Source organism: Coccidioides immitis (assembly GCF_000149335.2).
Source record: "Coccidioides immitis RS genomic scaffold supercont3.3, whole genome shotgun sequence".
Lineage (NCBI taxonomy): Eukaryota > Fungi > Ascomycota > Eurotiomycetes > Onygenales > Onygenaceae > Coccidioides > Coccidioides immitis.
Genome location: NW_004504308.1, coordinates 2525202 through 2545944, shown reverse-complemented (window position 1 = coordinate 2545944; position 20743 = coordinate 2525202). Strand labels below are relative to the sequence as shown.

The window sequence follows — 20743 nt, the reverse complement described above, 5'->3', positions numbered from 1 at the left end:
GGGGGAGATCCCTTGAGATCATTTACTGTAACACAAAACACGCTCCAAAACTGTGTTCGATCCTATACCAAACGCAGAACTATGAGCATGATTGGAGTCCGTATAAGCCAACATTGCCTCCTCTGGTACATATTACTCGCCAGGAGTATGGATTGGATGGTAGTGCGACACTAATCCAAGCCCTTGAAGGCCATGACGTGCACGCCTCCAGACCTGTCTTTTCCCTTTCCTCTTTTTCTTTTCTTCCGTTTGCCTTTGTCCTTCCCTGCCATGTCGTCGTCGCTATCCTCTTCCTCGTCGCTGCTACCATTACCCCCTTTCCGCTTCTTTCCAAGTCCTTCTCCGTTCTCGATGTCTTCCTCGTCTGATTCATCATCATTTCCCTCCTCATCGCTGATCGCTTCATGCCATACCTTGACAACAGTGCCACCGCCGCTGATCATGCGACCCTGCACATCAAAACCAAGGCCAACGACGCCCTCAAGATCATCGTGGGACAACTCCGAAATCACCTTGTTGGGGCCCAATTGTACAAATTGCACGCGCCCATCACTCTGTCCGACAGCGACCACCTTTCCTTTACCGAGTTCATCTGGCACGTTTGCAATGACTTCCAAGCTCTCTCCGCCATCGAGGGAACGGTCGACGATGATGCGCTCATCTTGATCGTCCCAAGCACCTTTTTCCCAAAGTGTTAAAACACCACTAGCCCCACCAACAACGAGCTTTTCTCCCTTGCTGGTGCCTCCCGCCTTGAGGCCAGTCACATAGCTTGAGCTGATCAGCTCTTCGCCCTGATCTTCACTCCGTACCAAAATTCCTCTGCGCAAATCAGTAACGGCGATCGTTGTGCCGCCTGTAGTAATCCATTGCTTGCTGTAACCAGAAGTACTCGTCTCTGAAGGTGGTAAGGGCGTTAGAGAAGACACGTAATCATCGTGTGGGTGGTGGGTTTGCTGAGGTCTCGCGGATACCTCAGTGGAGCGGTCGCGGAGATCAAAGAGATGTAAGGCCCCTGAATCCGTAGCGAGAAGTAAGGTCTGTGGTGAGAGCGCGTGGATTAAGCAAGGGCTATCAACCTGGAAACCGGACCTATTGACCAGATAAGGGTGAGATTGCAAAGCTCAAGAATAGATGCAGTGCATCACCGGGTCGCTGTCCACGTAGAACAATGCCGCTAGTCGAGAAGAAACGAGAGAAGATGTAACTTGATCGTTACTTACTTGTCTCCAATTCTCGGCACGGCAAATTTCCACTCTACCCTTCCAGTCTCCGTCCTCGCAGCCTTAACCCACCCATCCGTGCCGGCAGAATACAGTGTCTCCCCGTCAATCCCAAATCCTACACACCTACAACTACCCTTATGGCGCCTGGTACGCCATACCGTGTCAATGTGTCCGTACCCCGCTTTCCCATTCTCAGATGGAGCGGGTAGGTGAAAGGTCTGGACATGGCCGGATGAAAGGCCGATAGAGACGAGAGGTTCTGTAGGGTGGATGGCTTGCGAGAAGAGATCGGAGCTCAGAGGGAGGCTGCAAACCGTGTCGAACATGGCTCTGATCTGTGGACTTACTGAAAGTCCACGAGAGTTGCGCTTCTGCGGCTTGCACTAGCAATTCGGGGGCACTAAGCTGGAGAGAAGAATCTGGAGAGTGCCGGTTTAAAAGGCTTCTCGGTGCATACGGCTAAGGAGAGGTGGAAACCGCAGCAAACCATGCAATTGCTTTTTGTTTTTTTTGGCAGCTTCAGCTTGTATTGCGGATTTCAGTCAGAAAATCGGTTGCGTGAATGTTTGCATTGTTTGACCAAACAGAGGCTTTGGAGGAAGCAGCAAGCAAAACGGTTCTTTTTCATCTCTAGGCTCATGATATGATATACTCTGTCATTAACTGATTATAAAATGATTAAAAGCAACACTAGAGCATGTCCGATCAAATCGAGTATAGTAATTAATTATGTATGTATGCACTGTACATCATTGAAGAACATGGAACGCATGACGAGAGCTCCGATCCTCCCAAGACACCTCCTTATCCTAATATATCCGCTTTCATGCAAATGACTCCATCGGGATTATATATATTCGCCTTGGTTGATTTCCCATGCTCCTCGAGAACAATTTGATACTCCTCTCCAGCATATAGCGGGTTAGTGGCCCGGTAGCTAATGCTGTCAGGAACGATCTCTTGCGGATCACCGCCACTCTGCTCACGCACGTCCCGCCAGAGGTTCAAGATCGAAATCAGATTTAGCGGGCCATGAACGACAAGGCCCTTATGCCCCTCGACTTCGCGGGCCCATGGCAGTGAGTAGTGGATTTTATGCCCGTTAAACGTCAGGGCAGACATTCGGAATAAGCTTTCAGGAGTCTGGCGAAGATTCTGGGCGTGTATTCTGGCGGTTGGGGAAGACGGTTTTGGCGGCGGAGGAGGTTTTGACGTCAAGGGAAGCGGAGGTGACAAGCGCGGTTCCGAGGGGGATGGAACCTTGAGCGCTTCTCGAAATACCCAATTCCTACAGACAGTGAGCAACAACTCCGTACATTGCCTACTCTCCCGCAGCCACAATCTGCTTTAGGGGGGATTGTTAGTTACGGCCTTTGAACTCACCGCTTGTCGATGAGCGCAACGCCATGCTCGTTCTTGAACACTTTCTCCACGCCAACAACAATCATCTCCTCGCCGGTCTTCTTGATTACCTTTGGTTCGGCACTCAAGCATCTCGTCGTTTCCTGTACTTCTTGTCCAACTCTTAATAAATTCAACTTGCCCTCTGCCGTCCGTGGCCAGTGAACTTCCCCACCAGCCCACATCCGCCGAGTAAATGGCGCGTCAGGGTTATACGACACATCGGTCCCATCAACCCCCAGCTCACTCTCCAGAAATGTAGGAGTAAAGTAAATAAGATGATATCCCGGTGGAACCGGTGTTCCTACCGGCGGTGGTGCAGCATTGGAGAGTGCCGGGGTGTTGGAGTATAGATTATTTCGATTGAGGGTCAGCGAGAAGAGCTGGAGCTGGTTAGCGTCGAGGAGCTGAGTACGAGTCTGAGGGCCGATAGACTGGCATTTTGCTAGAAATCTGCTTGCGACTGTGGATGCTGAAGCGGCTGAGGTAGCTGTTGATGATGAAAGCCGCGCAGGAGATGGTGCTGTGAATCTGAGAATGGAATTATAGGACCGCGGGAAGGGAAACGAGGCACATCTGATCGGGCTCATGGCTGCTACTTAACTGGAAGTCTATCTCCTACCTCAAGTTTGACGGTACAGGGCAATCCTCCCTCGGAGTCCTCCGTCTCCAGGAACCGCTGCGTTATTAGTAGATCAAATCGGCACCGGTGTGGGGACCTCGGCATCCTCGGCCGGAAGCTTAATTCCCGAATTCGGCATCCAAACGTCGATCAAAACTCTAATTTGACGTTGGTGGTGCGATTGTTCTGGCCTTATACAAACATCGCCATAAATTAAGAGTGAAATCGGATAAGTCCTATCGCTATGTATGTATGTATAGACGAACCACACATGGTGCGGCTAGAACAATCAGCAAACCTTTTAATTTTCGCCCTCCGAGGTCGTATCACTGCCATCATCATCAGCGCCACTACCACCATAATCCTCCACTCCAAGGTATCCATCATTTTCATCCTCCAACTCCGAGTCAAAGTCTTCGTCGATTTCATTCGAGGCTGGTATTGCTTTACCTGATCCCCTATATGTCCGGCTTGCTTTCACCCTGGAACTAGCGTCTGGCTGCGATCTCGAAAAGAAAGGATGATCCTCGTGCAAAGGTTTCCCTTGGCACACATATCCCATAGGCGTATGTGTAAATTCCTGGCCGCGGCGCTTTAAGCTCAGCCACTCTTGAAGGAATACCAAAGGCTTGGCAGTGAAACTTGACTTCTTTGCGGTTCTAGAACTTGCTTCCATGATATCTACTTCATGTGCGTTGGGGAATCGTGAAGGTGCAGGATATATCGGAATATCAAGGGAATCATCGAGCCCTTCATTAGCCGCAGTGACACCGAGATACTGACACAGTTCCTCATACTCATTAAACTCGAAATAAACTCGCCCAGAAAGTATCCCTAGCTGAATCGTTAACCATTTGGGTGGTTTCCAGCCGCTGGGGAGAGAAGGCATGGCGAAATAATTCAAGCTGTTGAAATGCAGCATTTTTCGAGTAATTGGTGCTGCATAAGTGACCAAGTGTGTGCAGCGAGTCTTGGATTCCCGGAACATGGGGATTAATAGTTCCGCCTCCTCCGGGATCACTACCATTGCCGCTTCAGATTCAAAGCTCCAAATGACCCAATTTACAGGGCGCTGTAAAAATTGTAAGCTTCACGATACCATGAAAATAAATTAGAGTTACCCACAAGAAAGCTATCATTTGAGCAGCCTGGCGGCAACTTCACCGTCCTCATAAACTCCTTTGAAAAGAACAACTTTGATAACGTGGCTTGCAGAGTGATCCCATGCTTCTTCCCTAGTGCAGTATCTTGAAGGGCGACGAATGCTTGCTGAAAACCCTTAAAGCCGGAGAGTCTACCAGTTGTTGCAAAATTGACAATATCTGGATGAAGACCTGGGAACGATAGCGCCACATAGTGAACGGGCTTTTGCACTTCACGGACAGCCTCGACTTCAAAGGCAACTTCCCTCTCCTGTTCAACTTCCTGTAAGGCCGATCCGTGCACTGCGCCACCGAAATCCTGGAAATCCTTTCGTCGTCTCCCTAAATCCTTGACAAATTTCGCAATCTCCGTTGCATAGGAAGTTCCTGATTTCGCGGCCTTACCTTTGGATGCTGGTTTATAAAGCTCTTCCAGGGTTTGCTTCTCGTTCTGCCGAAGAACGCTGCAATATGCTCGTCGCTGTGCCGAATTGGCCAAAAATTGAGGATTGTCCACGCCCGTCTGTACACGACGACAAAAATCCATGCCTTGGGAATAGTACAGTGGCTGCATTTGCTCAATACCCAGGCAAGTCTGCTTAAGAAGCCAACAGACAACATCGTTTGAATCAACATAGTCCCCGTTTTGTTTTCCCTGCAAATCCAAAATGCTTTGATGTACCTCGGGGGGCGCGAAAAACACAACTGATTGTGTGGTAGCGAGCTGGCGCAATCTCATTGCAGCTTCATACGTTAGCTGATACCCCTCTAAAGGGGTACGCCGGAAAACTTACCTTGTACGGTGTGGTCCTTGGTTTGCCCTAAACCCAGTGTCAAGGCGGCAACGGCGGCAGCAGGCATTTTCAAATCGGTTCCTCGAGTATGCGCTTCATCAAGGTATACGAGACAATCAGCTAGATTGTCAGCGTACGGTGATGCCAAAAGGGGCGTTCCAGAACCGTTTCGGTAAAGGATGAACGGTTTATTGTCTGAGTCGAAGTACAAGACGGCCGGGGCCTCATGGTCGATTTGTAACCACACCTTTGCCAAACTTTGATTATCCATCTCTAAAATTTGGGCCCCAGAATCGATTAGCATTCTGATTTTCTTCTCACAAAGAGATTTAAGTAGCTCGGTTTCAGATAACCGTTTCCCGGTGGTAGAATCTGCGGCCACTACATATGTGCGATTTCGGGGCTGTAGCAGGTAGGTAAGCACTTCAGCATTGGTATGTGAAAGCATAGGGAGGTCCCGTTGCTTGATATTCAATGGAAGCAAAGTACGATTGTCGTTCGTACCGCTGAAGCCACTTGTCAACGCCGAGGTCTGACCCCCAACGGAGAAGAGAGGGATGTCCCATCCAGATGCCTGGAGTTTGACTTGGAATTGTTTTGCATGCTTAGGGAACACGAAATGATTCAGAAAGTAATCGATAACGACCGTCTGATATCGAAGGTGCGTCCACAATTCGTTCAGCTGTGCTTCGTCGTCAGTTTCAATAACGCTCCATTCGCGGAGGATGTCAGGCAAGGTGTCGGAAGAATGCGTCCATCGATCATATTCGCTTGACGGGTCATCCGATTTTACTAAATGTTCAAAGTTCTGCCTGAGTTGGGCTTGGGCGAGTCCGCCAAAATAAAATGCTAAACATGTGAAAAGAATAGCAACATCTGGATGACCCCATTCTGCTTGTTCCGATGGGACGCCTTTCGCGATGAATGGAACGGCAATAGGGTCTCTGTTAAGATGGAGCCCGTACTGGACGTTCCACCGCTTCTTCAATGTCAAAAGAAGAATTCGATGGACGAATAAACCCCTAAGAAGATATATATTTTTCCTTGCGGCTGAATTTCCTGGAAAGATTTTGCCAATCGTCTCTGTAATTGCTCGCTGGACAGGTACATTGGATATGAATAACCTAATAGCCAGGCGGTCTTGGGGTTCATAATTATTTATAGGCAATATGGAAGTTTGGCCTTTCATGATGTCCTTCACCAAGCGTGTAATTAACTCATCCTCTGCGTCTCTTCTCAGGAAATATACAACTGGGAACCCGCCTTTAGTGGGCCTAGGAATGACTTCGATACTTTGTGGAAAGTCTCGCTGTAAATTCCATAAATGTCCAGCGACTAAGCGAAGCAGTTCTTGAGCTGTTTCCCATCGGAAGGGATTGCCGTCCACAGCAGTTTGCGAGCCAGAAGGATATATGAGCTGGGTTCTTGTCGCAAGCGTGAAGTCGCACTCGTCGAGTACATCACGACAGGTTCTCTGCATCCAACTCTGAACTTTGATCATTGCATTTGCTTCGGCAATGCGTGAATCCGATAATCTTTGCAGTCCACTCAACTTAAAAGAAAGGATATGTTCGGGAAGCGTGATAATAACACCTGACTTATGTTGTATTTCCCTGTGAATATCAAAATATTGCTTTATCATATCTGGATTAGTAGGTGTTTTGCGGGAAAATGGCACATGTCTGATTTCGCGGCCAACCAAACCACCAAGTCTCGCATGAAGTAGCTGAGCTGTTTGGGTCAGTAAAGCTTTTGGAACCACGAGTCTTACAAGCCTTGTCGTATCTGCCAGCTCAGCAGCAACTATTGGCATAATGCACGATGTTTTACCTATATTGTAAGTCGTTAGCATGGACCTGAAAGGATTTTATCGGATGATAACTTAAGAGCCACGGAATGTTCTTCCCTTGTCCCATGTTCATTTGTAGCACTGAATTCGCTTCCGAGGAGGGAGAGATCGTGGCACGGGCAACATCCACCTGGTCCGGTCGAATTGAGATATCTGCCTCTATTTCAAGCAATACCCAATCGGGATGTTTTAGCGGATCCCAGTTGACATGAGGAACATTGTTCTTTTCGTCAACCCATCGCTGATGGTTTTGTTTGAACCGCGCATCTTCTATTCTAAGAATGCGCTGCAAATCCACGATAGATACCGCGAATGCTGTCAAAATTTCTTTCATATGGTTTCCAAATCTTACTGTTGAGGAGGAACGCAATTGTTCAAGCAGTGTTACCGGAGTAACACATGGCCATAAGCCTCCTTCTTTAAGCCAGGTGGAACGTCGGTCTAGGCGCTCTAAAATTTGATTGATTTTGTCAAACAGCTCATGGACTTTATTTCTTAGGAAGTCGGGTCTGCACGCTTGCATCTCTGTCGAGCCTTCATTGCCGGGTTTCCGGGAAACAGCACAACTCTTTAGAGCCTGAATACTCTGCATCATGTCCAAGCAATATCGTTTTTGTACCATGGAATCCGAAATCTCAAATCGTCGGACAATGTCTGTAAGCTCATTAATCTCAATCGAAAATTCGCTACTGCAGCCGATCTCCTTGAGTATGTATGGCCCCGTTTCATTCATCTGCGGTGATTGGGATTTACCAGAGGTGGCAGGACCCGTTTCTGTTCTAGGTCTGCTTAGGGGCATTAGAAGGGCATGCTCTGGCACGCCCGGGAAGTCCTGACAGAGCAAATTATCCGAGAGAGTAGGAATTACTGAACCTCGATACTTGGGATCGACTACCTGATGAGTATCTGAATGGTTAAGCGGGGGTCTGAAACGCCCTGGAGCACGATGCTGGTTCAAAATAACCTGGACCTTTTCCAGGTAATCGGAAAGCTCCATGTTTTGAAATAAGCGGAGCCACTCAGGGCGCACAGCGGCCAGTGCGCCGGGAACGTCCACAAGCAATGTCGATGGAATACTATTAGTATTCGGCTCACGACATGGCCATTGTTTTATAAGACATTCTGCAATCAGGTTGCACTCGTTCTCGACCTGAGACTCGTGTTCGTGCTGGAGTCTTTCAAGTCTACGCCGTGTCTTATTGCTCAGTTTAAATAGCCTTCTTTCGTCGCCTTTGTATTGGGTGCTGAATGGTTTTATTAACTGTTTAAGGTAAGGGATAGTTGGAGCCTGCTGAAAGCTGAAGTGCGCGTAGTTCGGCCACTGCGGTGGATCGAGCGCTTTCAGATCTTCAATGACCGCAAAGGAAAGTAGTGTTCGGATGATGTCCATATCAACATCCGCTTTAAATGACATTGTACCGAATATGAACATTAGGTGGTATCTGTCGTTCGACCCAACCGTACGACAAAAATTAACAAGTGGTCCCCAAAGCATACCGAATTCAACATCAAGCAGGTCTGAGAGCAAAAATTTGTCAAACGACAAGTTAAATCCTCCGATTGTGGTCCATGTTTGAAAAATATCGGCCAAATCAATGGATGGGCACATATCCGAAGACCAGCGGCTAATCATAGTAACGCACTCAAACACATTTACCCGGGATTGACCATGGACAAATTTGTCACGGGCTTCATATTGCAGATCGACAGGCGAGTCTAGCTCTGGGAAGCCCGAATCAGCACGCTGGTACAAGTGGCGCCTCCAGCAAGCACGGTTTAAGAGAAAGGAGTTGCTTGGCGGCTCGATGTTGAGCATTTCGCTTTCTTCTTGCAGTGAAAATGAAGCTAAAACCTTTGCTTTTCTAAGAATGTTTTCAATCGCATGCCAGAGTCCATCATTCTGGATGGTAGGGGTTAAATTTCGATTCCATGCCACTTGTTGCATGGTTCTTAAACCACTTGGATAATAAGTCCTTTTCGGAATTAACCTGGAAATGGCTTCCAAAGTCCGAACTTGAGTTAAGTTAAGTGTGGTCCATGGCTGACAGGAAGCTGACCGTAAACAGTGCATTGCTTCTTCCGTACCGGTACGCCGTGTGAGAGGATCCGGGAGGACGAACGAAGTACATGCATGAAGTTGCGCTTTGTGGTACAGCTGCCACAGCTCAGAAGGGCAGTCAATCCGCCCAAGCACGTCGTTTATTGTAAACCTACCGTAAATCCCTTGATTCTCAACTCTGATTGCAACATGAGCACCATTGCGGATAGTGTGAATTTCTCCCATAGGAACAAGAATGATACGACGCGAAGGGTTAGAAACATCTCGAAGGATGAGCTTGCTCTCCAAACCATACCACGTTCCTGCATCTTGATTAGGGTCGACTTCTGCCTGCAGTTGCCGGCACTGAAGCAAGCCTCCAAGATTCACGGTGAAGGATAATTCTAAGCGACGTAATTCAACTGAAAGATGGCCCTTCGGAGGTTGAAAGACCGTTAAGCCGTGCCGATATTCGAAATGGTCGAACACTTGTGCAACGAGTTGAAATAAGCCGCTGTGTGGGTCAATGAGCAAGCTTCCCGGGCGATTGTATCTTTTCTGGCGCCATGCCTCGCGGGAACGGATACTAACACACCAATGACTACTTTTCGATTTCCATATATCTGGACGACGTCTAACCTCCATTATCCCGGAGTTTAAATCTAGCCAGTGCACACAATTCGCTATCAGCGGACCGGGCAGATCGAAATTTTGAAGGTCACCAAAGATCGCAGGAGGGATGTACTCGAGAATGGTGCCTCGCACTCTTGCTTGAACGATCAGATCCGTATCGCGGAATCCAAAATGGATTTCGTGTCCGTTCATTGGGAATGCAAGCATGTAAGTCATGCCGAAAAGAGAAGAAGGATAAATGAGCAACCTTTGCTCGCCAAACAATTGTTCCAGAACCACAGACTTTCGGTGCTTCGCTGGTAGTTTCCCTAAAGGTTGGCCCTCCACAATCAAATGACCCTCGAGTAGATGGTAGTGTATCGTTTGCTGTCTTGCATTTTGCGTGGGAGAAACTGTCAAACTAACCCAGTCATGGGAGGGGTCCAAAATTTCAAAATTGGCGTAACATCTAGGAGCAGTGCCTTCGGCTTGCGGCCAAAGTGAATCCATTGCTTGGTAAAATGCCCGAGGTGCCTTTGCAAGGGATTCTCGAAAGAGCGACCGCATTCTATATACCATTTTTAAGTCCCTAATAAGTGCGTTTTTGGTTAATGATGGCAGTTGGCTGAAGTCCCTCGGAGCGTTGTCTTGCATTGTGATTGATGCATCTATGAAACATTGAAGGTCATCGACTCCTATAATGTTGGTTTCAACACCGTCAATGTGGACCGAGAACGTCCTTCTGCAGAGCAGTGCTGCCCAAAAGGCGTACACGGCAAACCGTTCCGCCGCGGCGGCATCCGTGGATTGGTAAATTTCATGCCGCAGCTGGACGATCCACTGCGACGTAAATGACCGGACCTTTAAAATAACGCTTAAGCCTTCCTTGTAAATAGAGTGTGGTGCAATAGAACAAAGCCTGAGAAGAAGCGTTAAGAGCATATCCATGCAATTGGTCTCTCTCCAATTCGAAGCGATAAGGTCTAAGCGCTGAGATACCTGTCCAATCAACTGCTGACAAAATGAGACATCCTCAAAAATCTTGTGGGTAACCCGAAGAAAAGTTCCATCATCAGCAGGGCCTGCTTGGATTGCCAGTTGCGATATTAGTAGAGTGGTAGCCTCGGTGCTTAGATTCAGATTGGCAGAGCCGAGTTCAACAAGAATTGAGGGCCAACGTCTGCTATTTCCCGAAAAAAGCCCCTTGTATGCCATAAATTCATGCAAATTCAGTCTTGGGGGACATCGCGTCTGGCTCGCTATGACCTCGTACGATGAAGGAAAGCTTGAACCAACAGAGAGCCCAACAGAGGAAAAGGCTGAGGCTGAATGTAAATTCATCCGAAAATGGTGAGAAAGATTGAGTGATTGGAATTGCCTGCTGATCCAAATATTGGACAAAGTATCGAAATATGTAAGCCTCAAGCCATTAGGGAGACATACAGCGTCCAGAGTCAGAGGGAATCGCATCCCTTTGTAGTGTGTTTTCAAAAATGGCTTAGTCGTAGAGGCAAGGCATACACCATTTGAGCTCCGATTACCATATCGCTTTAGCCCAGAATAATCATCAAGCAACAGTTTGGGTGTAGGCAAATGCGGCTGGTCAGGAAGCCCTAGTGTGCGTAATAACCGCCAAGTTGCGTTGCGATAGGCTTTAAAGGAAGTAGGGCAAGCAAGCTCAAAAATAACAGCTTTTGCTTCAGGGGACTTTGTTGGAAGTGGGTGTTCATGAATTTGAATCCGCATGCGCCTAGAGCAGCGTTGGAGATAGCATTTCCGACATAGTTTATCATCATGAGTGATTGCTCCAAACTCATTTGACTTGAAGACACAGTTGCTCCTCGCAATACTCCTTTCCAATTCTTCAAACTCAGCACTTAATCTCTGCCATTCCGTCTCCTTCTTCTGAAGGTCGATCCGAGCTTTGGCCTCGATTTGCAGGTGTAGATCCTGTAATTTTCTAGAATCCACTGACTCGTCATAATATCTCTCGGCAAAGCACCCTGCGGCGGGTGCATCGAAGATAGTCCTGGAGGAAGCGTTGTCGCATCGCCCTCGAAGATAAACTTGAACGTTTTGGAGATGCACCATGTCTGAAAACAGGGGCAATTGCAGGATATCCAAAGTGTCAGGAGTTATGCCGGGGTGAAAATCCTCGAGCAAGTTGAACAAGTTGGTGGTACATTGATCAAGGGCGACCCATAGCCTGATGGTGCTGAGAATCATGACACTCTTTTGTTCGGGGCTATTATCGTATGCACAAGATACTTTCTCGAGATATTCTTCAATACGCGCTGCAAGTTGCAAACACCGATGATTTTGCAAGCTTTCATTTTCTGATCCTGCAATGCATAATTTGTCATTCGATGCTTCAAGCTCCGACAGCCGGTAATAACGTTCTGCGAATACCCTGAAATGATTCTCGCCGGGTGCCTCAATCATGGTAGAAGGTTTGGTCTGCTGGTTATATTTCGCGAATCTGATCGACTGCTGATGATACGACATCACATTCTCCAAATATTGTGCACTTTTACGAAGCGATAAAGTACACGATTGGCGGGTTGCACGTCGTGGCAAGTTCGGAATCAGGCGTCTCGTGCTAATTTTCACCTCCGACCAAGTATTTTCGAGATGGGTGACAGATGCTTGGATGGACCGATGAAACCGAGCGGATACGCTAGCGAACAACTGCTCACTTATAGCTTGCACATGGGGCAACGATTCGCTCTGCTCCATTTGCAATTTTGAAAGACGACGGGCTAGTTTACTCCTCAATAATGCTAGAGACTCAGAGGCTATTTGACCAAGGGAGTCATCGATAAGACGCGAAATTAAAACGCAAAGTAGAAATTTATAATAAACCCTTCCTACCTCTCTATTTTGCGTCTTTAATGTCGTTTCGTTCTCGATTCTCGTTATTCCATCGTCGTAGCCGGAGCACAAGTATCGCTCAATTCCAACGCGGAGAATGAGCCAAAATGCAGAGCGCCTCCACGGCTTTTCGCCACCGGCGGCCCAACAAACATCGTCACGGATACGTTTCCTCAATAAAGGAGGGAAAACACGGCTACCGTTTGCTTCAAGCAAGGTCATAAACATCTGGGTGACCAAAGCCGGATTAACGGTATCTCGGAATTCTATTGTGGAGGATCCCGCTTTTGTAGCACGGGCAGTGAAGCGTTTAACCGACTCGGTGCTGGCCTGTTCCAAGAAGCCGGCAAGGCTACGTTGGAATTGGGTATTGTCAAATTTTTCATATGGAATAGCGACAGCCTCACCAGGAAAATCCCATGACAGAGCATTCTCCGAAGCAAGCACTTTTTCCGAAGAAGCAGCAGCCTCAAAGCATTCGAAAACAACTACTTCGTCCAAGCCACTTTGCCGATGTATTAGTAGGCATGAGACTCTAAAAAATGTGCGGAATACTTACCAACGCTGACGCCAAACAAGGAGCCCCGCATTCTGCTCGGTGACATGCAAGATTAGAGGTCTGTGCCGCTGTAACCTTCGGAACTCAGCAAGTAGGCGAGCCTTATCCAACTTCCTGCGAGCATTTGCAGTTTTGCATATCTCCAGGATGTAATGAACACGATCCCAGATGTCACCCAGCCCAGCATTAGACTGATCCTGCAAGACGCGGGCGGCATCCTGCAAACGCACGAGCAGCTCGTGTTCGATCTGGATAATGTTCTCCTCCTGCTTGCCTGGAAGACATGGAGGCAGGGCAACATGGTTGATGAGGGACTCATACAGCATGGAGGAAGACCTAGGAGATGTGGTTTCCTGCATATTGATAAATGGCGGAGATGGCTTTCTGTCTATACACAGATCTCAGAATAGTAGAAGAGCGGTAAACAATTGACAGAGATAGGATAAACAAAATAAAATGGTATCGAAGTAAAAAAGAGCACAACATCTGGCATTCTGTAAATAAACACATATAAAAGCACAACATGGACCCTGCTGGCACAAACACGTGTCAAGAGGCGAGTTCACGGAACTTCCCCCAAGCTTGAGCCATCCAATTACTGAAGAAACACGCAGACAAATCAGGATACAGCATAATTTCAAAATGTCCGGGGATTTCAGTCTTGGAGTGCATGGAAATATGAGCCAACAGGAGGGCTCAACCATGGGGTTGGGAAGGGCAGACAGGAGGACATTGGTGCTTCTAGGGCAGGTGCTTGCCCTTGGAAGACACAGAGCATGTTTTCTCTACACATGTCTCCCCATTCACATATTCAGCAGAATGGCATAGCTTTCCCTGAACGATGGGATTCTGGGACTTTGTGCTAGTGTGGGGTGGTTGCATGATCGTTATTGGGATGATGATTTGGGTAGTAGACTGCAGATGGCTGCATATAAGTAGTATTCCGTAGTTCGTAACTAACTTAGTTATGCGGATTAGTCTCCCCCGCACATTCCACCTTTCTGGTTCTGTCAGGAAAACATATTCTCCAATTGGAACCCGTTGAGAGTTACCTTTCTTTTTGCAACACGGGTGGACAAGTGGTCAACGGGCATGGATCAACCGTTGCCCGAAACCCCACAATTTTGGTATTTGGGTACTCCGTATTATAGTGATCCTGGTTGGAACCAGTAGAATTCCTTCACAGCCAACTTTGTGCCCACTCCACACGACGACGACCCCATCCCTGGAACAACATTGCCCTTTTTGTGTTGTGTACGTTGTTGGCTTGCAATAACCGGAGCTCTGTGTGTTCTAGAAAGGTCGCACGCGGCCCATCATTGATACCATCGCGTGGGGTGATATCCTGTTCGGGACCATAGATGCCTTGGTTTCGAAGCCGCTCCAGAACATTGCTTCAAGCTTGTAGGTTGCTTTCTTCGATTCTCGCTCCCCGGGCCTGAATTTGATGGCTCAATGCCTGCGAGCTCGGAACTCCCTAAATAAATATCAGAGACAATCACCAACGTCGGGACAATACAATGCCATGTTACCCATGGTGAGGATCGACGCGTCTTCTAAAAATAGAAGCGAGATTGAATGGTTGTGGGCATACACTTTACGGGATATGAGTTGACATACCTTCTTCCTCTGTTTCCTCTGTACGCTGGACCGCTGAAAATAGTCACAATAGCGTCCCAGCGGTATTCCTCTTGTCCAGACCCGAACACCTTCATGAGAAGCAAGCTACAAAAGCAGCCAAAGAGAATCTATTTGGGCTCGCCACAACTAAGTGGCTGTTTCACTGTATATTCTGGCTTATCAGGATGAGACAATTGAAAAATCCGCATGATTTTGAGAATTACTGCAAAGCTTAGTCTTGTTTCAGGGTCTATAAGGCAAACAACGTACCAAACCAGCCCGCTGCAAGCCAGACCGGGCTCCCACCCGTTCCAGCACAACAAGGCAGTCAGCAGGCGTTCGGAGGCTACCCCCATCTGAACCCTCAGTACGGAGGACTTGGTGGCCTAGGAACGCACCATCAGACCGGAGCCTCTCAGACGCATCACCAAGGCGGTGGATATGGAAACTACGGCGCAGGTTTTGGCACCAACTACTACGGCAACACAGGTCGGGGCGGTGGATGGGGTGGTAGCTACTACACTGGAAAAGGGTGATTTCTGCTGTGGTAATACCACTCCCAAATTATTGTGTCGGCCACGGTTCATGAGCTCAGTCCGGAGAAGAGAGATCCTTGTTTCAACTACTTACCACACGTTTACCATTCCTACCCGGTGCCTAAGGCATTGGAAAAGATCAGTTCTACAACCTTTCGGAGAAACCTGGCTCAGGATGTCTTCGCCCTTTGACCCTTCACCTGTAAGCCTTGCTTTGATGGCGGATTCTTCTTAAGCTCCTCATCCTGTGAAGCTTTCACGATCTGGAAAGGTCGCGAGAGAAGGACATATTTGGAATACTCTACTAAGACTCCAAACATCAGTGCCCCTTTAGATGGACATATCATGAGTTTCCAGAGGTTAAGACATGAGGAGATGTTTCTCAAACGGATTTTGCATAAGGCATAAAATTTTAACACCTTAACTCGTCTTAAAAACATTGGGCATTGCATCATACCCTGCATTGTTCTCTCTTTTGCTTTCCTTTGAAGGGGTTCCCAGGCATTTATCGTTGGATGGATTCCAAGTGTATGGAATACTGATTGACGAGATACTTGAACATGAAAATCGTTAAACATCTGAGCTCGTTGAAATCGTGCTTTGGAGGACATGAAGTTAAGCTATCGCCAAACGAGCTCCTAGTTCCTACTAGAAACAAGCAAGACTGAGCACCAAATGCAGTTGGGTTCTTGACGGACATAACCAAGTGCTATAGTCATGCCAGACAAGAAAGATATGTACGTCCCTGTAGGAAGCAATAACGAAAGTTCCCTTTGGAGTAAACATAACCTCAAGAACGTTGTAAGAATAAATTGGGACATAATATAATAACTCAAGGATGTAAGTCGACATAATACATCATCGATTGGGGACGTCGTTATCCACGTAAAAGTACACACGAAAAAACAACAAAAAAGAACCAAACTCCTTTGTATCCCACACCCCCCCAACAAAAAAAGCCAGTGCGCTGGAGCCAGTGTTTGCCAAGTCCATACTTTATCCCTCATCATTTTATCCTGAAACAGAGTGGCTGACATGAATATATGGATATATGGAGCACCTTAAAACCCCGTCCCTTTTGTCTCTCCTCCCCCCCCCCCCAACCCAACCCGGGGAGAACTCTGTTTCATAGAAGCCGACAAGTAACTCACCGAAGATCATCAAAAATAGGGAGAGTAAACCTTGACAGGGTATAATCCAAAAGAAAAGGAGAAAGAAAGAAAGAAAGAAACAGGGTATTCTAAGCGCTGCGAGGGGCAAGCAATAAAGCAGAAAATAAAAGATAGAAAAGAAAGAAAAGAAGACAAAATAGGTCTCAAAGCCAACTGGCTAATCAAACGAGGTATCCAAACGCCTACTCGATTAAAAGTAGCCCAGTCTTGCTCCTTCTCTCCTGACACCTTCTCTGACGTTAACGAGGTTTGGGAACTCTGTCTCTAGGCTGCGAATGAGCCGCTCGCTCCGCTCCCTTTTTGCTAATAGGAGGGTTTCTTCCAGTTGACGAATCTCTTGCTGAAGGAGGCGGTGGGAGTCGTGCATGGAGAGGGCGAGAAGTTCTTCGGCATACTGCCGGAGTCGGTGCAGTTGGGATTCGAGGAAAGGGAGCGACGGACTAGATGGAGAAGTGGAGGTGGAAACGGAGGTTAGGGGGGTTTGGAGGGCATTCGTAGACGTTGACGTGGATGTGGATGTGACAGTGCTTGTGGTCGTGGGGCGGAGCTGAGTGGGTGGAACGGCTGTGGTGGTTTGAGAGAAGGGAGGGTGGCCGGAGAGCGGGATGGGGTTCGGGTTTGTAGCTGTGTATGATAGAGGCTGGGGTTGGAGTGGGTTTAAGGTTATGGGTGTCAGTGGTGCGGGAGCGTCATGGTTGACGTCGTGTTTGTCATCTCCGTCAATATTTCTCCCGTGTGGTGTCGTGTAAGCGCCATTCCTGCTGCAACTATCATTTCCAAAGGTGGCTATATCGGTAGAATGTCGCTTCATCGTGGGAGACGAGGCCGCGTCCACCATGACTTCTGAACTGCATCCGGATTTGAGAGGGGGAAGCGAAACGTGATGAGATGCCGGGGTCGGCATTCGAGTTATATAATCTATACCATGTAGAGTTTTGCCATCATCGCGTATCTGCTGATTGACTCTGGAATTTCCGTGCAGTTGCCTAGGAATCTTCGCGCGACCTTGTTCGCTATCTGCCTGTCGGGGAATATCATTTTCGTTTGTACGTGTGACGGACGAGCGTTTGGAACTGCGGTTCAAGGGGGGCATGTTATTCAAATTGGTGATAGGGTACTCGGATGTGTCTTGTAGAAGATTATGCATGGCCGATGGTGTAGACAATGGGCGCTTCTGTCCTTTGGGAGGCACCGATGTGTTGGAATTCCCGGGAGTAGAAGGCATATTCCTCTGTTTATAATAACCGCCTGCAGTTAGTACTGCTTCCTGCGCCATAGGACCAATAACGCGAACAAGTAAGAGGGAAAAAGACCGCCGCGTCAAAGCAAAGAAAAAGGGACTAACGCACCCTCTTCTGATCAAATACGTTGTCAGTAAACCCCATTATCTTTCCGCGTGCATCGGCAGGTTTCACCCTTCGTTTCGATGCTGGCTTTTCGGCCTTCACATATGCGGAAGGGAAGTGGCAGCACTAATGACAGTGACAGGTTAGCACAGTGGAGCCGGCAAAATATTTTTTTTTGAACTATCGGGTGAAAGTGCAACGGCCACTCCGGCCCAGGTCTGAAAGGTCACATACCCGACAGTTGCAGTTTTCCAGGCACTTGGGACAGATCCACAGTCCGGCGTGACGCATAACATCTGCAGAGTTCATATCAAAATGGCGGTAAAGTCCGCGGAAACAAAAGAAGGCCGCACAACGATCGCAGCGCCGACCCTTCCACTCCAAATGATCGATGCGGCAAAGATGGCATAGTCTGCTCAAAGTATTCTGCTTAGCGCGCATTAGATCGTTGACGGCCGTCCCCAACGGTTTACGGCGGTCCGATGCTTGACTATCATCCAATTTGTAGCCCAAAATCTGCTGGGCACGGTCTAAGACACGGGCGCAAGTCTCTTCTGGCACGATCTCGGCCCACGAATAGCTGCGAATATGTTCGCAGCTTCGACCGTTTAAGAAGCAGAGGAGACATAGGTCGAAGTCTTCACACTCGCTGCATCGCAAATGGCGATTCCAAATGGCTGTACTGCAGAAGTCGCATGTCACAATGGCCGTTTTTGGAACACGCACTAGTGTTATCGACGTGACCGGTTCATCTGTAATCATTTCTTCTTGAACCATCTGGCGAAAGAGGCGTGTAAGGAGATGTAGGTCCGGTGGGATCGGGGCCTTGGGATCATCTCCCAGCAAGCTCAACATGGCACATGCAAGCGAAAGGTTTGATTGCGCGACATCTGGATGACAGAGTCGGTTAAATGGAGGCTGCACATAGACAAGCCCAGCTTCTAGTGACAGAGGGTGCAATATATTCCACACGATTTTAGTAGCAACAGAACCGAGATTCCAAACCTGGTGGGCCGTAGCTGGTGGAAATACCACCAGATCACCTGCCTTCTGTTCATGGACATACAGTGGAAAATCAGCATGTTTCAACTCCTCTGGGTCAAGATTCAGCCAGTCAACGTGGGGAGAAGCCCCTCTGGAGGCCATGAACGTGTCGTACTTTGTTTGCGACTCAAAATCGGTCCCGAAACAGAGGACCGGGCGGTCTGAACCCACGTAAGCCTAGATACACAACATTGGACATGGGGCTTAGACTCACTGCTCCCTTCAATTAAGAGGTTCAATGCAACCGTGGACGAGAAACATCTGTGAAATCCTGATCTATCCGGGATATTAGCGGTAGAGAATTGGAGCTCAGGGATAAAGGCAACCAACGAGGATCCTTCGGAACCGATATAAGCCATCATGACCTCGCTTCTCGCGCAGGGAGGCAGCCACTGGAAGAGATCCAAGCGGCCTGCCCATTGCACTTCGGGAGGCAGTAACTTGCGACATAGCTCCAACCAAGCCTCCGGGCATGGCAAATCGCGCGCGTACAAATTTTTAAATTCCCTATATGACTGACGGGCCGCGTCGGCAAACTTCCTTAGAGTGAAGTTCAAGTCTCTACCCGTGCTACAGTTTCGAATAGGGATATCTAACTCAACTTAGTTAGCGATACGGGACGTATAGAGGATTTCTCACGGCAGCGTGGTACCGATGAATCACCCTTCCTTGACGCGGTTTGAGAATCGTTACAGGCAAGGAGACTCCAGAAGCGCCACGGAACAGAGAAGAATAAATCAAGGGCTTCCAGCGCCATACTTTTCTTTGTAGAATGTTCGATCAGCCCCTCGATCGAGAATATCCTCCTATCCCACTGAGGTAGCTTCTCAAAGTCCTGGATCACGAAAGGGTGTCCGGCCTGCAGTTTCTCGGACAGCCAGTCCGCAAAACCGGTTGGTCTATCGTTGGCTGAGACATGATTGCCGGTGCGATTCGGGTATGCAGAGCCGCGACCTCCCACGGCGTTGGACACTCCAATGGCGCGTTGGAGGTCGAGGATGGAGTAACGCGGGAACTCGACGAACGGCTTTCCGAGGGCCAGAAGATCCGCGGCACGAAGAGAGATCAGAGCGGAGGGCGTGTTGGTGGTTTCCACGGCGTGCGGAGCCGTCATTGTTGATGGCACATGGGCCAGCGGCGACACTCGAGTGCCAGTTAAAGGACCATTGTCGCAGGCAGAGCTTCGACCGTCGATGTTCGCGAAGGAGGTTGGCTTGCGAATTGCCGGGGGTTGACGATCACTGATCCGCAGGCGAAGCTCTGGCGTTGGGTCTTGGCAACCGTGACAAACAACCGAGCAAAAGCGACGGGCGGTTTCTGGGACGGGCGAAAACGTGGCCGGCACGGTGCGAATAAATATTAACGAGCTCTCGTCCAATCTCCAGGGTGATCGGCGGGCAAGGGTTTCTTCACCCGAACCATGCGGCTGGGTTTGCTTCTTCCTGGACTTCGAGAGGGGTCGGCGCTGATCAGAGTTGCCTCGGGCAAGGGTATCGCGTAGTTAGCTGGGGATGGCTATTTCCTGTCCCAATGGTCACCGACGGCGAGGTTATGCTGGTCCGATACCCCGGGGCGAACGCGGACACTACAGCGCTGCCGACGACGACGACGACGACCACGATGGCAGTGTCATCGAAGGGATTCCGCCAGTATGCCACGGTTACTAGGCCTTGCGACTCCCAATGACCACGGCATCTCGCCACTAATAGACGGTTGATTAACTACTTCTCTCTAGCTCAAGGACGGCAGAGTGAGTTGCAGCTGCTTTCTGCTTCCACGCACGGTGCGCATGCTTGGACGCCTCCCGGAACGGCGTCTTATTTGCGCGGACAGAAGTTTACAGCGCAGATCCCGGGGTTGGAACCAACTCGCGCCGAAATGACGAACATGCAATACAGTCTTTTGGCCCAG

At 48.7% G+C, this 20743-nt stretch overlaps 5 protein-coding genes across 5 annotated transcripts; 1 reads left to right on the top strand and 4 right to left on the bottom strand.

The window, feature by feature from the left end:
* Positions 1-26: 26 nt before the first annotated feature.
* Positions 27-1562, bottom strand: CIMG_07998 (WD repeat-containing protein JIP5). Its single transcript, XM_001240834.2, has 2 exons — positions 1224-1562; positions 27-1092 (listed from the first exon to the last, which is right to left on the bottom strand). Exons 1-2 carry the CDS (start codon positions 1550-1552, stop codon positions 171-173), a joined length of 1251 nt encoding a protein of 416 aa, XP_001240835.1. The 5' UTR covers positions 1553-1562; the 3' UTR covers positions 27-170.
* Positions 1563-1922: 360 nt separating this feature from the next.
* Positions 1923-3297, bottom strand: CIMG_07999 (uncharacterized protein). The gene is made up of 2 exons (XM_001240835.2): positions 2610-3297; positions 1923-2514 (listed from the first exon to the last, which is right to left on the bottom strand). Exons 1-2 carry the CDS (start codon positions 3215-3217, stop codon positions 2031-2033), a joined length of 1092 nt encoding a protein of 363 aa, XP_001240836.1. The 5' UTR covers positions 3218-3297; the 3' UTR covers positions 1923-2030.
* A 148-nt stretch (positions 3298-3445) lies between these two features.
* Positions 3446-13473, bottom strand: CIMG_13278 (uncharacterized protein; the record flags this gene model as incomplete). The annotated part of the gene is made up of 5 exons (XM_001240836.2): positions 3446-4321; positions 4375-5159; positions 5186-7015; positions 7068-13060; positions 13115-13473. 5 exons carry the CDS (start codon positions 13471-13473, stop codon positions 3551-3553), a joined length of 9738 nt encoding a protein of 3245 aa, XP_001240837.2. The 3' UTR covers positions 3446-3550.
* Positions 13474-14692: 1219 nt separating this feature from the next.
* CIMG_13277 (uncharacterized protein) lies at positions 14693-15270 on the top strand (the record flags this gene model as incomplete). Its single annotated transcript, XM_004445056.1, has 3 exons — positions 14693-14754; positions 14814-14885; positions 14982-15270. 3 exons carry the CDS (start codon positions 14693-14695, stop codon positions 15268-15270), a joined length of 423 nt encoding a protein of 140 aa, XP_004445113.1.
* Positions 15271-16084: 814 nt separating this feature from the next.
* CIMG_12066 (uncharacterized protein) lies at positions 16085-20227 on the bottom strand. The gene is made up of 6 exons (XM_012358550.1): positions 19472-20227; positions 19163-19424; positions 19047-19108; positions 18023-18993; positions 17792-17914; positions 16085-17673 (listed from the first exon to the last, which is right to left on the bottom strand). Exons 1-6 carry the CDS (start codon positions 19944-19946, stop codon positions 16633-16635), a joined length of 2934 nt encoding a protein of 977 aa, XP_012213973.1. The 5' UTR covers positions 19947-20227; the 3' UTR covers positions 16085-16632.
* Positions 20228-20743: the final 516 nt, after the last annotated feature.

Bases quoted from the DNA above. Each gene is read 5' to 3' on its own strand.
- CIMG_07998 (XM_001240834.2), bottom strand. From the start codon at position 1,552: ATGTTCGACACGGTTTGCAGCCTCCCTCTGAGCTCCGATCTCTTCTCG. The intron at 1,093-1,223 runs GTAAGTAACGAT...TCTGGTCAATAG, and splicing joins GTGCCGAGAATTGGAGACAA to GTCCGGTTTCCAGGTTGATA.
- CIMG_07999 (XM_001240835.2), bottom strand. From the start codon at position 3,217: ATGAGCCCGATCAGATGTGCCTCGTTTCCCTTCCCGCGGTCCTATAAT. The intron at 2,515-2,609 runs GTGAGTTCAAAG...CACTGTCTGTAG, and splicing joins GTTGCGCTCATCGACAAGCG to GAATTGGGTATTTCGAGAAG.
- CIMG_12066 (XM_012358550.1), bottom strand. From the start codon at position 19,946: ATGACGGCTCCGCACGCCGTGGAAACCACCAACACGCCCTCCGCTCTG. The intron at 19,425-19,471 runs GTGAGAAATCCT...AAGTTGAGTTAG, and splicing joins TTCATCGGTACCACGCTGCC to ATATCCCTATTCGAAACTGT. The intron at 19,109-19,162 runs GTTGGTTGCCTT...TATCCCGGATAG, and splicing joins ATCGGTTCCGAAGGATCCTC to ATCAGGATTTCACAGATGTT.